Source organism: Staurois parvus, unplaced genomic scaffold (genome assembly GCF_062004578.1).
Source record: "Staurois parvus isolate SC_StPar_1 unplaced genomic scaffold, SC_StPar_1.0 ptg000134l, whole genome shotgun sequence".
NCBI classification, from domain to species: Eukaryota; Metazoa; Chordata; class Amphibia; order Anura; family Ranidae; genus Staurois; species Staurois parvus.
The window spans coordinates 1,172,768-1,196,646 of NW_028317930.1; the positions used below are offsets into that span (position 1 = coordinate 1,172,768).

The 23,879-nt window shown below is 39.7% G+C and overlaps 1 protein-coding gene across 1 annotated transcript; it reads right to left on the reverse strand.

Annotated features, from left to right (window-relative positions):
* Positions 1–476: 476 nt before the first annotated feature.
* CBX4 (chromobox 4) lies at positions 477–18,462 on the reverse strand. Its single transcript, XM_089673065.1, has 5 exons — positions 18,258–18,462; positions 18,132–18,175; positions 15,121–15,186; positions 4,077–4,143; positions 477–2,177 (listed from the first exon to the last, which is right to left on the reverse strand). The coding sequence occupies exons 1-5, from the start codon at positions 18,324–18,326 to the stop codon at positions 900–902; spliced, it is 1,524 nt and encodes a 507-aa protein (XP_089529191.1). The 5' UTR covers positions 18,327–18,462; the 3' UTR covers positions 477–899.
* Positions 18,463–23,879: the final 5,417 nt, after the last annotated feature.

The following is a 23,879-nucleotide window of genomic DNA, read 5'->3' on the forward strand; positions in this document are numbered from 1 at the left end:
GGGAGAGGGTGCAGTTTTGACCTCATAGATAGGGTTAGGAAACACCTAGCATGGGACAAAGTATTATAAGTACTTTGTCTTATAGGGGACAGAACAGTAAAAAAATAAATATGCTAGATCTTCTTTAAGCCTCTTCAAAACAGTGCAGTCTCACTACTAAAAGATCCAGGTGATCAGAAGAAGAAATGAAGTCCCTTCTCCATCCTGACCATCAGCTGCGCTCCTCTTGGAACTCCTTGCAGCAGTACAGGAATTAAAAGTTGTATGTTAATCCCTGCTGCTCAAATACTGAAGACAGCTGCCACAATTCTTCATAATCATTTAATTTTTATTATTGCACAATATAATTTAGCACCTAACTAAGGCTACAGACTTCTACACAAGCCCAGGGATAAAGCATGATGCTGACATACCTTTTCCTCAATAAATATTTACATACAAGCAGCTACGGGAAGCATTAAAAAAAAAAAAAAATCTATTAGCAGCTCCGGATTTAATATTTCTTTGCATATCAACAATACACCATAAATATACAATTTTGTATATAACAGGTTCAATTCAGTATGAACTTAGTCAATTCTGGCAACAAAATAGTTACATCAAAGTTGCATTTCACAAAAAAATTATAGCTATTAACAATACAAAGCTTGATTAAATCTACACATATAAATACTAATAAATATACAAGTTACATGGTTACCATTGACAACGGTTTGATTACCGGGGAGAACAATACCTACAGATAAAACACTCATACAGGCTGTTTAGCTATTAAGTGCTTTAAAAGGCTTCACAATTCTAAAGGCTTTGAATGAAAAGTACAAATTTATACGTTTTCCCAACTGCTGTTATCCCTGAATTACATTTTTAATCACTCCAAGTTCTCCCCCAAAATATGGTCAAATGGTTATATACTCCTTGAAAGTAACAGTAAGACAGTTGGCTGTTACATCTGTAATCACAATATTTCCAAAAAAAGGTTTGAATACGGTCCTTGGTTCCTCCTTTGCATCCTCTAGTTCACTGGCCTGGGATTCTTCAGACACTTGAACAACATGGTTGGTGATTTCTTGTTGACTGTCACACCTGGACTTCACACATCGCAAGTCTATTGGTTCATCCAAGTCAGAGTCTAAGAGAATGATGTCCGGCTCTTGTGGGGAAACAGGCAGAATGCTCTGACCACCACCCTGGTTCTCCAGTCTTCCAGGAGCGCTAACGCTTCGTGAAGGTAGTACTTTTTGGGAGGCATTTCCAGCATCTGCCAACTCAGCCAAGCACCTTTTTCTAGGGTTAATATATACAACTTCCTTCGGTGACTCTTTATTACTGGATAAACTGCTTCCATTTGTCCATGTGGTCATGTCCTCCTTGGTGGTGAGTGGCAAGGGCTGGTTGTGAACAGATTCAGTGCTAGAATAGGTTCTCCGGAGGCCAGCAAGAGGAGCGGTCTTCCGGTCTCCACACCCTTTATTCCCGATTACTGTGATTTTGGACTCCGCTCTGTTTTTCCAGGTCTCTTGTTTTTCTTCCACCACATTACAAGTCCTGCCACCATTGCAGGTGACCTTTGTACCCACTGTCCTTCCAGGCTCTGTTTCACAATCCTCCTCAGCAGACTTAATTTTCACAGACTGCATACCATTCTCCATATACTTACTCATAACTATGACAATTCTCCCATTCTTATTTTTATTTTTCACAATTTTCATTTTGCCCCCAACTCCATTTCCAGACACTTCTTTAACTGTGCTGGTGGGAGCTCTGCTAGAGAGGTTTCTGTCCAAGCCATTTAAAGCTAATCCTAAGCCATTCTTTGCAGGAGCCTCTAACTCAATAGGCCGACTCTGAGTCCAGGACTCCTTATGTCTGCTTTGATCAGAAGAGTTCTGAGAATCCTTCCCTGAGGAATACTGGCCATACATCTTAGGGTCTGGTTGATAATGATGATGTTTCTTACTATTCAGCTGATAGTAATATTTTCTTTTGTTACTCATGTGGTGCTTTTCAGAGTGATCACTGACATACGGCTGATATTGGTGGTGTTTTTTACTGTTCAACTGATATTGGTAAGTCTGGCTCTTTGCTATAGATGCCATATCTGGCTTAGTATGGCTGTCCACTGTAGCATCCTGAAGGCCACTCAACACACTGGAACGACGAGCAAATGATGGCACCTACAATAAAAAAGGTTTCAATTATATATATAAAAGCCATATAAAGGCTGGTTCACAGCTATGCATGTTGCAATTGATGTGTTTTTCTGGCATGCTTTGTGGTGCGTATTTGAACACACATTTTTAAAGCATTTTGGGTTTTTTCTGCCAATAGTAAAGTATTGAGTGTAACTTTGATGCTACTTTAAACTCTCTGGCACTCATAAACGCATCAAAGGGGCATAAAAGTAGTGCAGGAAGCTTTTCAAAGTTGCAACGACTTGGAAAATTATCCTGAAGTACTTTGATGTGACGTTGATGCATTCTGAGTGCCAGAGAGTGTAAAGTTGCATCAAAGTTGCACTCAAAATTTTCCTCTTGGCCAAAAAAGGCAAAACGCATACAAAATGCAACACTTGCATTTTTGGTGCAGTTCCTTTGAAGTCTATTGCACCAAAATGCAATCTGCTCCAGGAAAAAAAGTCCTTAACCCCTTCCAAAAACGCAGCAGCTGAAAACGCATATATGTGAATATGTCCCATAGGAAACCAGGTTAAATGGACTGTACACACACTAAAAAAAAAAAAACACATAGGAGATCCCTCACTCCCTTAACACATGATTAGTAACAGTGATCCTGAAATACTTAGCTAGAGAAACAACTAGTACTGTATACAATAGTGGTTAGTCACATGACGTTGGCAATGGAGTGGATCAGAGTTTAAATCAGCACTTCCCTAAACATGAACTGTCAATCCAGCAGATGGTTTGTTTTGCAGACAATGGAGAGAGGCAAGCGACTGCGGGCTTATCAGTGGGAAAACTACAACAATTGATGAAAGGTGTTACACCCCTCTGATTGCCATACTAACTAATGAGCTACATCTGGCAGTATCTGCATGGAGCTCATTAAATATTAAGTAGTCCCCCAATTTAGCCTGATCAATAGACTCATCTGAAACTTAATAAAACTATGTTTTTACCTTTCATCACATATGGGTGTTACCTAGGGCAGTCTGCATGCAAATGCAGTCTGCCTAGGAACGCCCATTCCTGCAGACTAACATCCACCTATCAAGGAATTTTGATTTGCACAAGTCCTCTCAAGAGCCAGCCCACTGCTTGCATTAGGACTTAGGGGTTTTAGGAAGAATAAGGAGGACAGGTGCTGTGATATTTTCAGGAAGCTATCTACAGCCACATGATGGCCCCTCTCACAAGTCATGATCTGCCTGCATTTCATAGAGAAGCACAGAGACCCAGTGATGACATCATTGGGACTAAAATAAGCTATGTAATGAAAATGGAGAGTTACATTTAAAATGTAATGTTATTATCATGTTGATGAGAGGGGAAAAGAGGGACCAAAAAGGGCAAAATAAAATCAGCTTTAAAGTGTTACTAAACCCAGGACCCTGCATTCACTATATCTGGTGTCCCACAGTACACATAACATGGAAATGCAATTATTTTAGCAAATATAAACTGCTAAATAAATACCTTGTCTCATCAGCAGTTAGAGCAGTCTTGTTACTTCTATCAGTGTCCAGCCAAGCACATGTTAAAGCTGGTAGGTGGAGTTTTCATTTTGCTCTAGGAGGATGCAGAACCCATGACCTCTGTCTGGACAGTGCTGATTGACCCTGTGCTGATCACATGCACTCTCCAAAGAAACAAAAAACCCTCTCTAGTAATGCACACCAAACTGAGCATGTGCAGAGGGACGTCACACGATATGTCTTATCAAGAGATAAGAGGGGGACAGTGGAGGAAGGGGAGCATCAGAGAAGTCAGGATCAAACAGCATTTTTACACAATGCAAAGGATTAACCCTTTAGGTTCCACCGTGAGTATAACAAGCATGCGTTACGCATATACAGACTGATTTTACTTTGTGGGTTTAGTAACACTTTAACTTACCGACAGAAGATGGTGCTTTGGTTTAGGTCCACGTTTTCGGTACCCCATAATCTGTTCTTGTCGTTCTCTATATAAAAGGGGACAGCAAATGAAGGTGTTCAAAACAGATTCACTGGCACAAGCTGGATGATTTCACATTCCTATATCTGATATAGTGATAGTGGGGGAGCTTTAGGAACACTGGTGCACACAGAATCTGGTGCAGCTGTGCATAGTAACCCATCAGCTTTCAGGTTTTATTGTCAAAGCTTCCTTGAACAAGCTGAAGTTAGATGCTGATTGGCTACCATGCACAGCTGCACCAGATTCTGTGTGCACCAGTTTTAATAAATCTCCCCCAGTGTAGATAGGGAACATACTAAAAAACACAATACCTAACTACATAAAAAAAAATAACATATTTTGTAATGGTTTGATGCTCATCAGTTCTTCCTATCTGACACCTTCTTGTTCCCATCATAACTACTGCCAAGAGTATAGAGTGAGAAGACAGTTACCCAGTTTGGTCATTTTCTGCCAGAAAATTTCACATATAATGGGAACCCCGACCCCACCTGTCCAGCATTCAGGAGCTAATATCTATTGGGAAGTTTAGAAATCTGCCTCATTGCACCTGTACCCCGTTACAGAAGTAGTATCAGAGTGCCTTGCAGCAAAGCTCATGTCCTCCACATCTGTTCACATGAGCCAGAACTATACAGTGGATATAAAAAGTCTACACACCCCTGTTAAACTGTCAGGTTTCTGTGCTACAAAAAAATTAGACAAAGATAAATAATTTCAGAACGTTTTCCACCTTTAATGTGACCAAATAAAGTTCAGCTGTTCTAGTAGGTCTTTCCTGACATTTTCTTAAGTCGCATCCTATAGCAAAAGCCCTGGTCCGCAGACAGCTTCCAAAGCATCAGAGTGATCTCAATATTAAAAAGGTATCAGTCAGGAGAAGGGTACAAAAGAATTTCCAAGGCATTAGATATACTAAGGAACACAGTGAAGACAGTCATCATCAAGTGAAGAAAATATGGCGCAGCGGTGACATTACCAAGAACAGGATGTCCCTCCAAAGATGATGAAAAGATGAGAAGAAAACTGCTCTGGGAGGCTGCCAAGAGGCTTACAGCAACATTAAAAGGAGCTGCAGGAATATCTGGCAGGTACATATGACAACAATATCCTGTATTCTTCATATGTGTGGGCTATGGGGTAGAGTGGCAAGATGGAAGCCATTTCTTATGAAGAAAACATCCAAGCCTGGCTAAATTTTGCAAAAACACATCTGAAGTTTCCCAAAAGCATGTGGGAAAATGTGTTGTGGTCTGATGTTTCAAGGTTGAACTTTTTGGCCATAATTCCAAAAGATATGTTTGGCACAAAAACAACACTGCACATCACCAAAAGAACACCATTTCCTAGATTGTAAGCTCCAAGGAGCAGGGCCCTCCTATCCCTCTTGTATTGAACTGTATTGTCTCCCGCTATATTGTAAAGCACTGAGCAAACTGTTGGAGCTATATGAATCCTGTATAATAATAAAAATACCCACAGTGAAGCATGGTGGTGTCAGCATCATGCTTTGGGGCTGTTTTTCTTCAGCTGGAACTGGGGCCTTAGTCAAGGTAGAGGGAATTATGAACAGCTCCAAATACCAGTCAATATTGGCATAAAACCTTCAGGCTTCTGCTAGAAAGCTGAACATGAAGAGGAACTTTATCTTTCAGCACGACAACGACCCAAAGCATACATCCAAATCAACAAAGAAATGGCTTCACCAAAAGAAGATTAAAGTTTTGGAATGGCCCAGCCAGAGCCCAGACCTGAATCTGATCGAAAATCTGTGGGGTGGCCTGAAGAGAGCTGTACACAGGAGATGCCCTCGCAATCTGACAGATTAGGAGTGTTTCTGCAAGGAAGAGTGGGCAAATATTGCCAAGTCAAGATATGCCATGTTGATAGACTCCTAACCAAAAAGACTGAGTGCTGTAATAAAATCAAAAGGTGCTTCAACAAAGTATTAGTTTAAGGATGTGCACACTTATGCAACCATATTATTTTAGCTTATTTTTACTTCCCTCCACCTAAAATATTTCAGTTTGTTGTTCATCTGAGTTGTAGGTTACATTAAAGGTAGAAAAAGTTCTGAAATTTTATCTTGGTCTCATTTTTTTTATATCACAGAAACCTGACATTTTAACACGGGTGTATAGATTTTTTATATCCACTGTAAACAGACCCATACCTAATCCCTGACTGTCCATGTAGGTCTCAGGATACTTTAACCATCAACTGATCACATAAATCAATCTACCTTGGTTTAATATTCCTTCCAAATGCTACTCATGAGGCAATGGAGAGGGTGGACAAATACAACACCCATTGAGATTCATTTTCTATCCTGCACATAAGCAATAAATGTGAAAAATAGTCAGAAAAAGTGCAAACATTTCACTTTCTTCACATATTTTTGTTTTTAATTTAGTCTTCAAGAGGACTGGTCATGACGGAACTTACAGTGGGGAAAATAATTATTTGATCCCCTGCAGATTTTGTAAGTTTGCTCACTTACAAAGAAATGAAGGGTCTATAATGTTTATCATAGGTGTATTTTAAATGATAGAGACAGAATATCAACCAACAATCCAGAAAAAACACATACAAATGTTATAAATTGAGTTGCAGTTCAGTTAGTAAAATAAGTATTTGATCTACAAATAACAACAATTCTGGCTCCAACAGACTGGCTATGTGCTCATGTGGTACACAGATTAGTCCTTTCAATTTAAGAAGGTGCTCCTAACGGCATCTTGTTATGTGTACAAAAGACACCTGTCTCATTCTTTCTCACCATCATGCACAAGGCCGGAATGGGCTACAAGACCATCAGCAAGAAGCTTGGTGAGAAGAAGACAACTGTTGGAGTGATTATTCGCAAAAGGAAGAAAAACAAAATATCCATCAATCGCCCTCGGTCTGGAGCTCCATGCAAGATTTCACCTCACAGGGTAAAGATGATCATGAGAAAAGTGAGTGATCAGCACAGAACTACATTGGAGGAGCTTGTGAATGATCTCAAGGCAGTTGGGCCACAGTCACCAAACAACTCATTTGTAACGCAATACGCCACCATGGATTGAAATCCTGCAGAACCCGCAAGGTCCCCCTCCTTAAGAAGGCACATGTACAGTCCCATCTGAAGTTTGCTAATGAACATCTAAATAATTCGGAGAAGGATTGGGAGAAAGTGCTGAGGTCAGATGAGACCAAAATTTAACTCTTTGGCATTAAACTTGACTCTCTATGTTTGGAGGTAGAAAAATGCTGACTATGACCCTAAGAACACCATCCCTACAGTCAAGCACGGAGGTGGAAACATTATGCTTTGGGACTGTTTCTCTGCTAAAAGTACAGGCCGACATTGCTGCATTGAGGGGCTAATGAACGGGGCCATGTATTGTAAAATCGTGGATGAGAACCTTCTTCCCTCAGCTAGAACACTGAAGATGGGTCGTAGATGGGTCTGCCAGCATGACAATGACCCAAAACATACCACCAAGGCAACAAAGGAGTGGCTCAAGAAAAAGCACATTAGGGTCATGAAGTGGCCTAGCGAGTCTCCAGAACTTAATACAGAAAATCTATGGAGGGAGCTGAAACGTTGAATTGCCAAGCAACAGCCAAGAAACCTTAAGGATTTGGAGATCTATAAAGAAAAGTGGACCAAAATCCCTCCTGAGATGTGTGTAAACCTGGTAACAAAACAAGAAACGTCTTACCTCTGCACTTGCCAACAAGGGTTTCTCCACTGAGTACGAAGTCATGTTTTGCTTGGGGATCAAATACTTATTTTACTCACTGAACTGCAACTCAATTTATAACATTTGTATCGTGTTTTTTCTGGATTTTTGGTTGATATTCTGTCTCTATCATTTTAAATACACATATTATAAAAATTATAGACCCTTCATTTCTTTGTAAGTGGGAAAACTTACAAAATCTGCAAGGGATCAAATAATTATTTTCCCCACTGTATAATAGTTCCACTAAGGGTTAGTTTACACGTGTAGTAAGGGGGCAGTAAAAACAGGCATTTGAGCGGTTGCCCCTCAAATGCCCCCTTAAACTGCGAAGGCAGCTGGATGGGGTTGTACACATGCTGCAGCACTTAAAAATTATGCCCCCTGCCTCGGAACGCGACCCATTCAATTTCACTTGACCACGCTAAATGCTAGTCTCGAAGTTGCGGCACAGTACTCCTAATGGAAAATCCAGTTCAGCTGTCAAAAAAACAAAACAGGCATTCAGGGGTGGTGGTCTCACCTTCTGCACCGCTCCAGTGTGGATTACTCACAGAGAGCAATGCAAATGCTTAGTGTTCAGATTTTTTTTAATACTATGCAGCTATGTGTTGCTCAATGAACTGGCTAAACTCATGCAGATAACACAGGTTGCTGCTAAGTATCAAAAACAAAATACAACACCCTATAGCTATTACAATTCCTTAAAGCTGAACTCCAGGCTAGGGTAAAATTGTTTCCTCCCCTGCAAGTGTTGATTATTCTTTTTGTCTAGGGCATAAGGATTGCCATAATACTTACCTTATTCCTTTTCCTTATTCCAGCAGCTGGTGTTCTTCCTTGGGATGTAGGTGGGCTCTCAGAGTCTCACATACAATGAAGAACTGCTGGTTCTGCATTGTATGTGATGACACCAAAGAGCTGTAACCAGTCAGGCAAGGAGGAGGAACAGCTCTGGGGACTTGTCCTACAGAGAGGAGGAAGCTTGCGGGTCTGAGGAGTAAGATATGTTATTCCAATCCCTCGTGATAGAGTGTGCATTCAGCCATTGCATGGCTGTGGGTATGAAATATGATACTACAAGGATGATTTTTCTGCTGCCGTACATGACAACCTGCACAAATCTGTTGGATTTTACAACTAGAATAGAGGCTATAAATGGCTACTGTTTAAAATTCCTATATATTTGTGTACGAAGTTGTCTGGATAAGACTGGCTTGCATATTTTAGTATAATGATGCTGCTATGCTCTGGAAAAACTGGAGTTGATACAAGGAAAAAAACAAGATCTGATGCAATGCACAATACCGATTTCACTATACCCTTGATCTCTTGGTGATGTCTCCATGCCCCATCATCATTTACATATAATCCTCACTCCCTCAATTTAGACATATTTGTTTCTGTTTGGAACCACTACAAGGGTGCAGCAATTAATGGAAAACATTTGTACATATTACATCATAAAAAACACGTTAGTCCTTAAATACAGTATCTATATCCATGCTGGTAGCAACAAATAAGCCCTTAAGGACAAGTTCACCTTTTTCAATCAAAATGTCACTTTTCATAATAAATAGAAGGCATTTTCCAATGCCATTTCTGGCCAAGCCATCCAAATGTGCTTTTCTCTCACTTATCTTATCTACAGGAGAATTCAAATCTTGTCAGTTTAGATGAATTTTTGAAATCATTTTCAAATTCCATCTCTTCCTGTAGATAGTCTCTCATCATTCACTTCCTATAGGACATTTCCCAGAAGCCTTCACTTGCATCACAGAAGAGGGTGTAATTGGGTGCGTTCACCACTCTGGACCACACCTCTCTCATTACAATATTGCTTTCCACCCACTTTCTATGCAATTTGATTGTACAATCTCCTTTATAACTACCATCAGCTATGTAGTACAAGGGTTTTCAGATTTGATACAGATTGAATAGATTGTTCAGGTGGGTCCTAAACCATAGTTTTGGTAAATATAAAAGGAAATTGTACAATCAGATTGCATAGTATATGGCCATCTTTATACAAGTACATAGGAGGGAATGGATGGAGATGGAGTGGATGGAAACACTAAGTTGCCAGGCCCTGTTCACATCTCCATGTAGCAAAAACTCACATTCCCACATGCAACAATAGCCCAAAGAAGCTCCAAATCTTTTTTTGGAGCGGAGCATGGTGCGTTACTGCAGTTTTTGCTGTGTTTGCATTTGGGGTGCCTTTAACATATGACAACAAAACATGATGCACATTTGCAGCGTGTTTCTGAAACGCATGGCAAAGTGCTAGGGTTGCCACCTTATCCCTTTAAAACCAAACACATATTACACAGGTTCTATGTCTGATTAAAGCAGAGCTCCAGTCACACTGTAAAAAAAAAATATATAAAAGTCAGCAGCTACAAAAAATATAGCTGCTGACTTTTAAAAAACAGCCACTCATCTGTCCCTCGATCCCGCAGTGTCCCCCCCCACAGCCCATTTCACCAGCTGTCCGGTGTTCCAAACACCGTCATCTTCAGTGTGGGCACCCGGTTGTGTCAGCTAGCGGCTTCACAACCGGGTGCCCACTGAGCATGTGCGAGTAGCACTGCGCTTTTTGAATGGTCCCGTAGTCTTCTGGGACCTGTCACATGTCCCAGAAGACTACAGGGAGGGGGGGTGGACAACTTCCGTTTCCGATCGCCTAGGCCAGTGGTGGGCAACCTTTTTTTTCAACTGAGCCAAATCTCGCCAAAACCACGATTGAAATTTATTTTGAGAGCCACATTTTTAAAACTGAAAATACATCCCCCATATAGTAATTCATCCCCCATATAGTAATTCATCCCCCACATAGTAATTAATCACCCATATAGTAATTCATCCCCCATAGTAATTCATCCCCCATATAGTAATTCATCCCCCATAGTAATTCATCCCCCCTATAGTAATTCATCCCCCCTATAGTAATTCATTCCCCATATTGTGTCAATTCACTTACCTTTGCTCCGCGCGTTCCTCTCGCCGTGTTCCCGCGCCGTTCCGGTCTTCAGGGTGGACTGTGAGAGGAGAGGAGTTCGTCACGCTGCCCTGCCTACATCCTGACAGCCAATGTTTGCCACGCTCCGCGGGCCAGATTAAAAGGTCCGCCGGGCCGTAGTTTGCCCATTGCTGGGCTAGCTGCAGAGTCCTGACTTTTGGGGCGGCCGCCCGAGAGGAGGGAGGGGAGCGGGCGCCCGGCACACAGAAGAGCCGCATTAAAATGTGTAAAGAGCCGCATGTGGCTCGCGAGCCGCGGCTTGCCGACCACTGGCCTAGGCGATCGCATCGGAAGTGGGAGCGGGTACCTGTCAATATCGGGTACCCCCTCCCCCCACACTCCTCCAAGGTGCCAATCCTTAATGGGGAGCGGGGAGACCAGTCTTTAAAGTGGAACTTCCCCTTTTGGGTGAAGCTCCGCTTTAAGGTGGTAATTAAAATCAGTGCCTAATCTGCATAAAATTAGCCTCAGAACCTGTGTAATTAATAGGATTTCAGTTTTAAAGGGATGAAGTGGCAACTCTACAAAATGTGCATTTTCTCTGCAGTTTGCCATGCATTCAAAAACCCACATACTGTATGTGAACGGAGCCTCATTGTTCTTGCGTAAACAAACCAATTTCACATTCAGGCCCCATGCATAACTAGAGTAGTGGGAGTGCATGTTTTTTGGCATGTTTTTTCAGTGATACACATAGGGCAGCCTGTTGATTTCAATGTGTTGCTCTACATGTCACAAAGTAGCTTATGGGACATTTTGGTGTGATGTGGGTTGCACGTTTTTTTACTGTGTGTTTTGCCGCATTTGTCACTCTTTTTGCACATGGCAAAATGTGTGTTTGTTACTACGTTTGGCACTGAAAGCGCAATTAGTTAATTCTAGGTGTATAAAGGTGGACATACACTATTCTATTTAGATTTACCTTCCACTATGTAGTGCAAGGGCCTGCCTAATTAGATTCAATTGAAAGTGTTGTTTAGGTTTGACCTTATATTATATGAATTTTGGTAAATCTAAAGCAAAAATCTCAGGAAAATTGTATAATGTATGGGCAGCCTAAGGCCTTGTTCTCAAAATCAAAGAAAGCTTTTATTTTTCTGCAACAGAGGTACAATAATACATAGAGTGGAGCTGGAATTTAGAAAAAAAAAAAAAAAAGGTGAACTTAGCCTTTAAAAATGTAAAACTGAATAATCAAAGAAATTAAATACAGTGCAAGGAAAGCTAATCTGTTGTTTGCAATGTCTAACACATGGAAAATGGCAGCTCCCTTTCTACTGTACTAACGTATATCATCTATGAAAAGCAGAAATAACAAAGTCAAAGTCTCACTCGTGTGCCCGTGGGTAAGAATCAATAGAGTCTTGCTGGTTGTTCTAAATGCTGACTGCACACATTGGGGGAGATTTATTAAACTGGTGAAGCTCTGCATAGTAACCAATCAGCTTCCAGGTTTTATTGTCAAAGATTAACTGTACAAGCTGAACGGTTGATATGCACAGATGCACCAGATTCTGTGTGCACAAGTTATAGTAAATCTCCCCCACTGTGTGCGAATAGCAGCACCTCTCAGATTTGTACACTGTCTGGCCGTGAACAAACTGGCTACAGTTAATAAGACAGTTTGTATGTGGCCATAGCCACCTCTGATGGCAGTAAACTATCCACACCCCATTGCCTGTGTGAATGTAGGCTAAGTAATAAAGAAGGAGGTAAAAGCAGACACTTGTCCTACCCCCCTTAGGCCTCCTGCACATGGATGCTTAAGCGCATCTGGTTTAAATTGCATATTGCGTATTTCTGCACCAGACACATAGCTGCAGCATACAGTCCCCTACATCAATAAATGGCTGTACACAGGTACACTATATTGCCAAACGTATTGGGACACCCCTCCAAATCATTGGATTTAGGTGTTCCTATCACCTTCATGGCCACAGGCGTATAAAATTAAGCACCTAGGCATGCAAATGGCTTTTACAAACATCTGTAAAAGAATGGGTCGCTCTCAGGAGCTCAGTGAATTCAAGCACGGCACCGTGATAGGTTGCTACCTGTGTAATAAGTCCATCCGTGAAATCTTCTTGCTACTAAATATTCCACGGTCAACTGTTAGTGGTATTATAACAAAGTGGAAGAAACTGGGAACAGCAACTCAGCCACAAAGTGGTAGGTCACGTACAATGACAGAGTGGGGTCAGCGCATACAAAAGGGCACAGTGCGTAGAAGTCACCAACTGTCTGCAGAGTCAATAACTAAAGACCTCAAAACTTTGTGTGGCCTTCAGATTAGCACAACAGTGAGTAGAGAGCTTCATGGAATAGGTTTCCATGACCGAGAATAGGTTGCATCACCAAGTGCAATGCAAAGCATCAGATGCAGTGGCACGCTGCCACTGGACTCTAGAGTGGTGGCGACGTATTCTCTGGAGTGATGAATCATGCTTCTCTGTGACAATGCTATGGACGTGTCTGGGTCTAATAGTTGCCAGGAGAATGGTACTTGCCTGAGGGGGGATTATGGTGTGGGGTTGTTTTTCAAGGGTTGGGTTTGGCCCCATAGTTCCAGTGAAGGGAACGCTTAAGGTGTCGGCATAACAAGACATTTTGAACAATTTCATGCTCCCACCTTTGCGGGAACAGTTTGGGATGGCCCCTTCCTGTTCCAACATGATTGCGCACCAAAGGAAAAATCAAGGTTAACAAAGACATGGATGAGTGAGTCTGGAGTGGAGGAACTTGACTGGCCTGCACAGAGTCATGACCTCAACCGGACAGAACACCTTTGTGATTAGAGTGGAAACGGCGAGCCAGGCCTTCTGATCTGCCATCAGTGCCTTACCTCACAAATTGCGCTTGTGGAAGAATGGTCAAACATTCCTACAGACACACTCCTACACTTTGTGTGGACAGCCTTCCCAAAAGAGTTGAAGCTGTTATAGTCGCAAAAGGTAGGCCAACTCAGTATTGAACCCTACAGACTAAGACTGGGATGCCATTAAAGTTCATGTGCGTGTAAAGGCAGGCATCCCAATACTTTTGGCAATATAGTGTATATACCACACTTGCATAGGGATTTATGTCCAAGTGCGTAAAATGCCTGCGGCTGTGTGCATGAGTCATTGGCTGTGCTAGACTGCATACATATAGAGTTATCTACTTGCATTGGATAGGATTCTCTGAGTCCAGCTGCAGAAAATCGTTGCAGATTGCCAGCATAGAAAGTAGGTATGATTAAGGCAGGCACATTCCCAGCACATGCGTATTGTATCAGCTGATATGTGAATAGACATTTGGCCAAAACACAGATGGAAGCAGATGTACTAGAGAGGCATTAATGGTATAACCATTTAATAGCAGAAACCAACAAGGACTTTTGAGAGTGCCAGAACATTCTTCATCAGGGTTAACAGAATAATAATGCATGGTGTGACCTCGTAGAATCATTCTGGAACAAGTCTGTCTTAATCATACCAACCTCCCATCAGCTGCAGGCCTGACAGTCTATGTGGGTATAATGCAGCTGATCTTCAGGATTACTACCAAGCTATGTGAATGTTACACAAACATACAACTCTGTAACAATGTGAGCTGATGAGGAGGACATATTTGCAGTACATTTAGGTATGAAATCAGGTACCTATTCTTATGAAGATACTGCATTGTTAAAACACACAAAGCTGGACTTGAATCATTCTGACCCTATTATCTCCATAAATATTAAATTCAAACGTTAAAACCATTTAATAGAGAATATATGCTGGATGCTAAGATGTACAGATGCAGGCAGCATGCTAATGATCTCATTAAAATGCATGGAGCAAGATTACATGCAATCTAAGGTTGGGGAGACTCCACTCCAGACTGTTTACACAATGTCAAAATTAGCCAAGAGTTTTTGTGAGTGGGTGGAGGGAAGGAAGCCTCTGCACAACAACCTTGTAATGGAACGCCCACCTCTGTCAAATTCCAAATCTGTAATGGCTGAAGGGACAAAACATTGCTTTGGGATACTGAGATCTAGGCCACCTGCCAGGCAACTAATTGGTTCATTTGAAACAGCCTGATTTTTTTTTTTTTGTATTAGCCAAGTTTATGTCCTCAGAAAACCACACATATCTCTACCAGGCCTTCTTGTTACAATGTTATACATTGGAGGCTCAAAGAGTTTTTCTTTTATAAATAAACATTCTCAAAAGTATTGGTTGATGAAAAAGAGCACTAAACATACCTGTTTTGAAATGCAACCAACAGTCGAGGGTCCAAAATATTTTCCTCTGGTTCCCATGTGTTATACCTAGACAGCACAAGATGAGAGGAGTTAATGTTCCATCATGATGTGCGGTATATATACAATATAGCTGTATTCTGAAATGGCCAAGAAAAACTGGATATCGGACGCAAGCTTAGATCGTACAAAATAAAATCTATTCATGTTCCATCATGCCATAACAGTATAAACGTGTTCTTCATCCATACACTCTAGAACTCCCCTGAATTGGCCTATAAAATGGAAATATTAGACAAAAATAGCCTCGCCTGTACACTATGAAATTTATTATTGTTCCAGATGTTCCATGTTATTTAGTATAAACCTCTTCTCCATCCATACAATTTAGAACTCTTCTGAACTGACCTATAAAATGTACACCTTGAACAGAAATTGTCTGGACCAATCAAAAAAAAATAAAATTCATGTTCCATCATGTTATTCACTATAAACCTCTTCTCCGTCCATACAACCTAGTACTCATCCAAATTGGCCTATAAAGTGGAGATATTGGATAGCATAAGCCTAGGCCATACAAAATAAAACTCATTCATGTTCCATCATGGTATTCACTGTAAACCTCTTCTCCATTCATAGAATCTAGTGCTCTTCCGGATTGTCCTAAAAATGTGAATATTAGATAGCAGAAGCCTAGCCCATACAAAATAAAACTCATTCATGTTCCATCTTGTTAATCACTGTAAACCTCTTCTCCATCCATACAATCTAGAACTCTTCAGAACTGTCCTATAAAATGGATATATTAGATAACAGAAGCCTAATCTGTACAAAATAAAATTAATTTGTGTTCCATCATGGTATGAAATATAAATCTCTTCTTCATCCATAGGACATAGAAGCCTTCTGAAATTGCCTATAAAATGGAGATATTGGACAGCACCAGCCTAGACTGTACAATATAAAATTCATTATTGTTCCATCATGTTATTAACTATAAAACTCTTCTAAATCCATGCAACCTAGAACTCTTCTAAACTGGCTTATAATACTGCAACATTGGACAGCACTAGCCAAGACTGCACAAAATGAAACACATTCATGTCCCATTGTGCTATTCACCATAAAGTCCTTACTCTATACAATTTTAGTGCTGTTTTAAAACTGGGATACTGTACAGCACTAGCTTAGACAGTGCAAAATGGTATGAGTGGACATTAACTTCAAAACTCACATTTGCGCTAATGCAACTATCCACTCTGCAAAATTAAGACAATAACATTTTATTTGTAATTAAAAGTAAGCCCCCGACTAGGTCAGGATAATGTTCAACAACCACAATGTCCTGGGATATCCAAGTAAGACATCCCAGGAGGTTTCAGCATCCACATAGCAGCAGGAGGAGGGTAGACCCAGTGAACACTTCATCAAGGGGCCAGCTACAAAAACCTGGAAGGGATAGCCAGCTCCCTGATAATGTCATGAGGGGAAGATGACAACGTGAGATCCCAGTTACAACTGCAGTGAGTTACAAGACAGCACTGGATTTGCTGGGCAGATGAGCATGCCAACTGAGGACAACCCAATCTGACCAGTGAGAGGGGATTAAATAAATAAATAAAGCAAGGGGGAGGGGAAAGTATATCTCTAATGTATGTTCTATCATGCAAATTAGTATATACAATCTACCTCTGTTCTGAATTGGCCAAAAAAACTGAACCATACACTTCATCTAGAAGAAGCCAAGGGATCGAGTGAACATCTTTCATCAGAAGGAGCCAAGGGTTCGACTATTCATCTTTCATAAATAAAAGCCAGGGGATCAAGTAAACATCTCTTGTATATATAAGCTAAGCGATCTAATAAAGATCTTGTATTTAAGAAACCAAGGAATTTAGTAAACATCTTGTATATAAGAAGCCAAGAGATCCTGTAAACATCTCGTATATAAGAAGCCAATGGATCTAACAAACATCCTATATATATGATGCTAGGGGATCATATGATTATCTTTTCTATGTAGGAAACCAATGGATCTATCATCTTTCATAAATAAGATGCCAGGCAAGCAGCCTAGAGATAAAGTTAGCATCTTTAATATATAAGAAGTCAAGGGTTCAGGTGATTCTCTTTTATATAAAACAAACCAGGGGCTTGAGTAGTCACTTTTTACATTTAGGATGTAGCCATAGGGTTGATCTGTAACACAGACTCTTGTTCAATAAGTCAGGGGAAGAAGTAGTGATCAACACTGAGCCCACACCAGTGGAACTAGAAATCCCAGTTGTATTACAGTTCTGTATGCGTGAGTGCAATGTGCACACTGTCAGAATACCCCCTACCTCAATGATTCTCATTTACAGGGAAGCCATGTAAGGTGACATGCTGTTGGAATAACCAGCACTCCTAGAGAAGAGAGGCAGGAAAAGACATTCCATCCTTGGCAAAAGGCAAACTCCCAACCCCCTACAGGGCTGACACCCAGCCAGACCACACCAACTGCTTGTATGATCATGAGCAGGAGGAAGAGATCCAACCAACAGGAGAGAGGATCTCGAAACCTGTGTGTGCCAACAATACAGGAGAGGGAGAAATAATAAAGATAAAATCTAGGATCTCAGGACCTGTGTGTGCCAACACTACTAGAGAGGAAGAAATAATAAAATGTGTAATCCCAAAACATGCGTCCCTCACACTGATTGCTTGTCTGCTAGAGGGGATTATTATTAATAATAATAGCAACAATAAAATTATAAAATAAATGCAATGATAATATTAATAAAAAATAAATGCAATGTTAATGGTAACATATAATGATCAGATCCCATGTCGTGTGTGAGTAGTGATGTGATGCAGATCTGTGATCCCCCTCCCTGCGTCTAATCAATCTCCTGTCTGCTGGATGGTGCTAATAATAATAATAAATAATAATATTGATAATAATAAATAATAATAAATGGTGAGGTGTGATGAAGATCCATGTGTGATGATGTGATTATCTGTCCAAGACTTACTTGGATGACCATCCTCTCCATTTCACCAGGTATTCCACACGTCCCTGGGAGACAAAAATAAATAATAACAATGAATATATATATTGATGATGAGTGATGGCCCCTACCCGGGTCCTATTGATTTACCTTACGGATCCGCTTCTTCTCGATGCTCTCCACAGCGAAGACATGTTCACCGGCGGCCGGGAGCTCCATGCCGGCTGTGCTGGGACAGTGGTAGGGAAGGCCAGGCTCTGCGAGATGACAATGTCCATGTACCCGGACCCGTCAGTCTCCAGCTACGCCGTCTCTCCTGCTCTTCCCCGCCGGAGTCCGCACTGTAATATCAGGGGGCGGGTCTTGCAGCTGTCACCGAGCAACCGCGGCCGGCTCTGATTGGGGCTGGCTCGGCAGGGTCCCGCCCCCGGAGTTGGAAGACGATGGGGGAAGGGAGAGCGGTGAAGCTATGGTTGGAGCAGATCTACATCGGATGGGATTTAAAGATAGAAACGCAGACCAGAGCCCCTGGAACAGCGAGGTGCGGGAGACGTAGGGCCCCTGTGTGCTCCTCTCGACCAGTATTACACACTGTACATGGCACATAGCGAGAACAGGAGAGCCATCAACATCATGGAGGAAGACCATTCCCCGACAATAAATGTCTGCGCTTACATCACTACCCCCGATCTGTGCACTTACACAACGATCTGCTTTGTACCACAGTCCGACACCATGTTTCACCCAGACACCATCCTCCCGATGTCTATAATGTATACTATAATATATGTGATGATATAGTAAATCCAGAGAGACGAAGGATTGATTGACAGTCCTATTATGGAGAAATGTACACATTAACGGGCCGACCAGGCAGAGCTCTCCGGTGAACACACCTCATCGGGGATGATCCTGACAAAACTCCAATATAGAAATCTGCATCTGTACCCAGTCTGGTATCGGCAAATGTGATCAGGTCATACGATCTTATGTTCCCATCACCGATCACTGCCTACACCACCGACACAACCCCGACAATGATAAATATACTGTGTGATTAGAGATATAAATAGAAATAATGGAGACACAATCTATACCCGATTGATCTACGCCGTGTATAACATGACCGTGTACATTCTCGGGATTATATATTCTATATAGATTGTGTTGTGTAGTAGGATGTATGGATTTAAAGTCACGGGATTGTGTGACGTATTCCAATGTATATACATAGGGTTACATATAGATCATGTATTACAGAGTAATGGGGTTATAACCTGTATTCTATGAACTGTATATTACAACGTGTGAAAGTAGAATGAATATGATTATATCATGTATTACATATGTAGGGGGGGGGAATTATAGCATGTGTTACAGTATATATTCCCCGAATAATATATCATGCATTACAGAGTACTTTGGTGGGGTTCTTATAACCTGTGTTCAATATAGGGATGTACCAAACTGCATAGTGGGTTGATGGGATGATTTGATTATTGGCTGCAATGCTCAACACTCTCATTAGGTGTCAGTATATTTTTACACACATATATGGTAATGATTTTGTTACACAAAATGCGTTTTTCTTTTCTGCAGTGCTTGAAACTATGTTGCAAGTAGTAGTGGCTAATGTTTAACTCTTCACTTACTGATATATATGCAGCTGTAAAATGGCATCATAGTAAATTATACAGAAATAATGAAAACATTACGCAATATATTAATAGGAATAGATTTACTGATTTCATACAGTACATGTATGTGTAAAGCACTACATTTTGAACTGTTTTATTAAGAACCTAGAAAATGATGTTTAAAAAAATGAAGATGAAAAAATGAAGATTAAAAATTACAAACGCCAACAATAAAGTGAATGCATTTCTGATAACAATGTGCTTAATATTGATCTGCATGGGGATTATGGCTGGAATATAATAGTTACACATCCCATACAAATTAAATTTTACCTTTTTAGAAAAAAATGTGGGTAAAATTATTTTTATATATGGGGATTATGGAGGGGATATGAATTTATTTTGGATAAGCAAATGCATATAATTATTTTTCTACATGGGGATTATGGATGGATTATTGTGAATACATATGCCATTGACCATATTTGACCTATTTCTGAAATAATTAAAGGTATAGTTATTTTTCTATATGGGGATTATGGGTTGGATATCATGGTTGAACATGCCTAGGAACCCATTTGACCTCTTTGTAATAAGAGTACAAGAATAGCTATTTTTCTACATGGGGATTATGGGTGGAATATTGTTTTTTTAACATGCCTAGGAACACATTTGACCCCTTTCTGATACAAATATGAGAATAGTTATTTTTCTACATGGGGATTATGGGTGGATGATTGGAGATACACATGCCAAGGACCATATTTGGCATGTTTCTCCTAGGAATATGGGAATAGTTATTTTTCTAGAAAGGGATATTATGGGTGGAATACATACCCTGGTAAAACATCCCTAGGAACACATTAGACCCCTTTCTGATAAAAATATGAGAATAACTATTTTCTACATGGGGATTATGGGTTTATTATTGTGGATACACATGGCAAGAACCGTATTTGACCTATTTCTGAAAAGATTAGGGCATAATTATTTTTCTACATGGGGATTATGGGTGGAATATCATGGCTAAACATGCCTATGCACACATTTGGCCTGTTTCTGATGATAATATGAGAATAGTTATTTTTCCACATGGGGATTATGGGTGGAGGATTGCAGATACACATGCCAAGGACCATATTTGACATGTTTTGCCTAAAAATATGGGTATATTTATTTTTCTATATGGGGATTATGGGTGGAATATCATGGTTGAACATGCCTAGGAACACATTTGACCCCTTTCTGATAAGAATATAAGAATAGCTATTTTTCTACATTGGGATTATGGGTGGAATATCATGGAAAAACATGCCTAGGAAAAAATGTGACCCCTTTCTGATAATAATATGAGAATAGTTGTTTTTCTACATGAGGATTATGGGTGGAATATCATGGTTGAAGATGCCTAGGAACACATTTGACCCTTTTCTGATAAGAACATGAGAATATTTTTTTCTGCATGGGGAGAATGGGTGGAATATTTTTTTCTAACATACCTAGGAACACATTTGACCCTTTTCTGATAAGTATACGAGTATAGCTTTTTTTCTACATGGGGAATATGGGTGGAATATAGTTTTCTAACATGCCTAAGAACACATTTGACCCTTTCTGATAAAAAATATGAGGATAGGTATTTTTCTGTATAGGGTTTATGGGTGGATGATTGCAGATACACATGCCAAGGACCATATTTGACATGTTTCTCTTAAGAATATGGGTATAGTTATTTTTCTATATGGGGATTATGGGTGGAATATCATGGTTAAACATGCCTAGGAACACATTTGACTTGTTTCTGATAACAATATAAAAATAGCAGAATAGATCTTTTATTACATGGGGATTATGGGTGGAATATTGTTTTCTAACATGCCCAGGAACACATTTGACCCCTTTATGATACAAATATGAGAATAGTTATATTTCTACATGGGGATTATGTTTGTATTATTGTGTATACACATGGCAAGAACCATATTTGACCTATTTTTGAAAAGATTGTGGGCATTGTTGTTTTTCTACATGGGGATTATGGATTATTATCATCTAGGAATACATTTGACAATTTTCTGATAATAATATGAGAATAGTTATTTTTCTACATGGGGATTATGGGTGGATGATTGCAGATACACATGTCAAGGACCATATTTGACATGTTTCTCCTAAGAATATAGGTACAGTTATTTTTCTATATGGAGATTATAGGTGGAATATCATAGTTATAGGGGCGGACTGACAACCCATAATCCCCATGTAGAACAGCTCTCTTTCTACATGGGGATTATGGGTGTATTATTGTGGATACACATGGCAAGAACCATATTTGACATATTTCTGAAACTATTGTGGGCATAGTTTTCTTTCTACATGGGGATTATGGGTGGAATATCATGGTTGAAAATGCATAGGAATACATTTGACCTTTTTCTGATAATAATATTAGAATAGTTATTTTTCTATATGGGGATTATGGGTGGTATATCATGGTTACACATAGCAAGAACCATATTTTACCTATTTCTGAAAAGATTATGTGCATAATTATTTTTCTGCATGGGGATTATGGGTGGAATATCATGGTTAAACATGCCTAGGAACACATTTGACCCCTTTCTGATAAAAATATAAGAATAGTATTTTTTCTACATGGGGATTATTCATGTATTATTGTGGATACACATGGGAAGAACCATATTTGACCTATTTCTGAAAAGATTATGGGCATAACTATTTTTCTACATGGGGATTATGGGTTGAATATCATGGTTAAACGTGCCTAGGAACACATTTGATGATAAAATTCTGATAAGAATATGAGAATAGCTATTTTTCGATATGGGGATTATGAGTGGAATATTTTTTTTAACATGCCTAAGAAAACATTTGACCCTTTTCTGATAACAATAAAAAAAAGCAGAATAGAACTTTTACTACATGGGGATTATGGGTGGAATATTGTTTTCTAACATGCCCAGGAACACATTTGACCCCTTTCTGATACAAATATGAGAATAGTTATTTTTCTACATGGGGATTATGGGTGAATGATTGCAGATACACATGCCAAGGACCATATATGACATGTTTCTCCTAAGAATACGGGTATAGTTTTTTTTTCTATATGGGGATTGTCATGGCTGAAAATGCCTAGGAACATATTTGATCCTTTTCTGATAAGAATATGAGAATAGCTATTTTTCTATAGGTGGATTATGGGTGGTATATTTTTTTTTAACATGAATAGGAACACATTTGATCATTTTCTAATAAGAATATGACATTAGCTATTTTTCTACATGGGATTATGGGTGCAATATCATGGTTAAACATGCCCAGGAACACATTTGACTTTTTTCTGATAACAATATGAGAATAGCTCTTTTACTACATGGGGATTATGGGTGGAATATTGTTTTTTTAACATGCCTAGAAACACATTTGACCACTTTCAGATAAAAATATAATAGTTATTTTTCTACATGGGGTTATGGGTGTATTATTGTGGATACACATGGCAAGAAACATATTTGACCCCTTTTAGATAAAAATATGAGAATAGTTATTTTTCTACATGGGGATTATGGGTGTATTATTGTGGATACACATGGCAAGAAACATATTTGACCTATTTCTGAAACTATTGTGGGCATAGTTTTTTTTCTACATGGGGATTATGGGTGGAATATCATGGTTGAAAATGCATAGGAATACATTTGACCTTTTTCTGATAATCATATTAGAATAGTTATTTTTCTATATGGGGATTATGGGTGGAAGATCATGGTTACACATGGCAAGAACCATATTTGACTTATTTCTGAAAAGATTATGGGCATAATTATTTTTCTACTTGGGGATGATGGGTGGAATATCATGGTTACACATGCCTAGGAACACATTTGACCCCTCTCTGATAAAAATATGAGAATAGTTATTTTTCTACATGGGGATTATGCATGTATTATTGTGGATACACATGGCAAGAACCATATTTGACCTATTTCTGAAAAGATTATGGGTATAATAATTTTCTACATGGGGATTATGGGTGGAATATCAGGCTTTAACATGCCTTGCAACACATTTCACTTGTTTTTGATAAGAATATGAGAATAGTTATTTTTCT

What these genes read in the sequence shown, in the direction of transcription:
- CBX4 (XM_089673065.1), bottom strand. Translation starts at nt 18,326, where the DNA reads ATGGAGCTCCCGGCCGCCGGTGAACATGTCTTCGCTGTGGAGAGCATC. An exon ending in AGAAGAAGCGGATCCGTAAG is followed by an intron (nt 18,176 to 18,257) that starts GTAAATCAATAG and finishes TTTGTCTCCCAG; the next exon opens with GGACGTGTGGAATACCTGGT. An exon ending in CAAAGCACCATCTTCTGTCG is followed by an intron (nt 2,178 to 4,076) that starts GTAAGTTAAAGT and finishes TTTTTATTGTAG; the next exon opens with GTGCCATCATTTGCTCGTCG.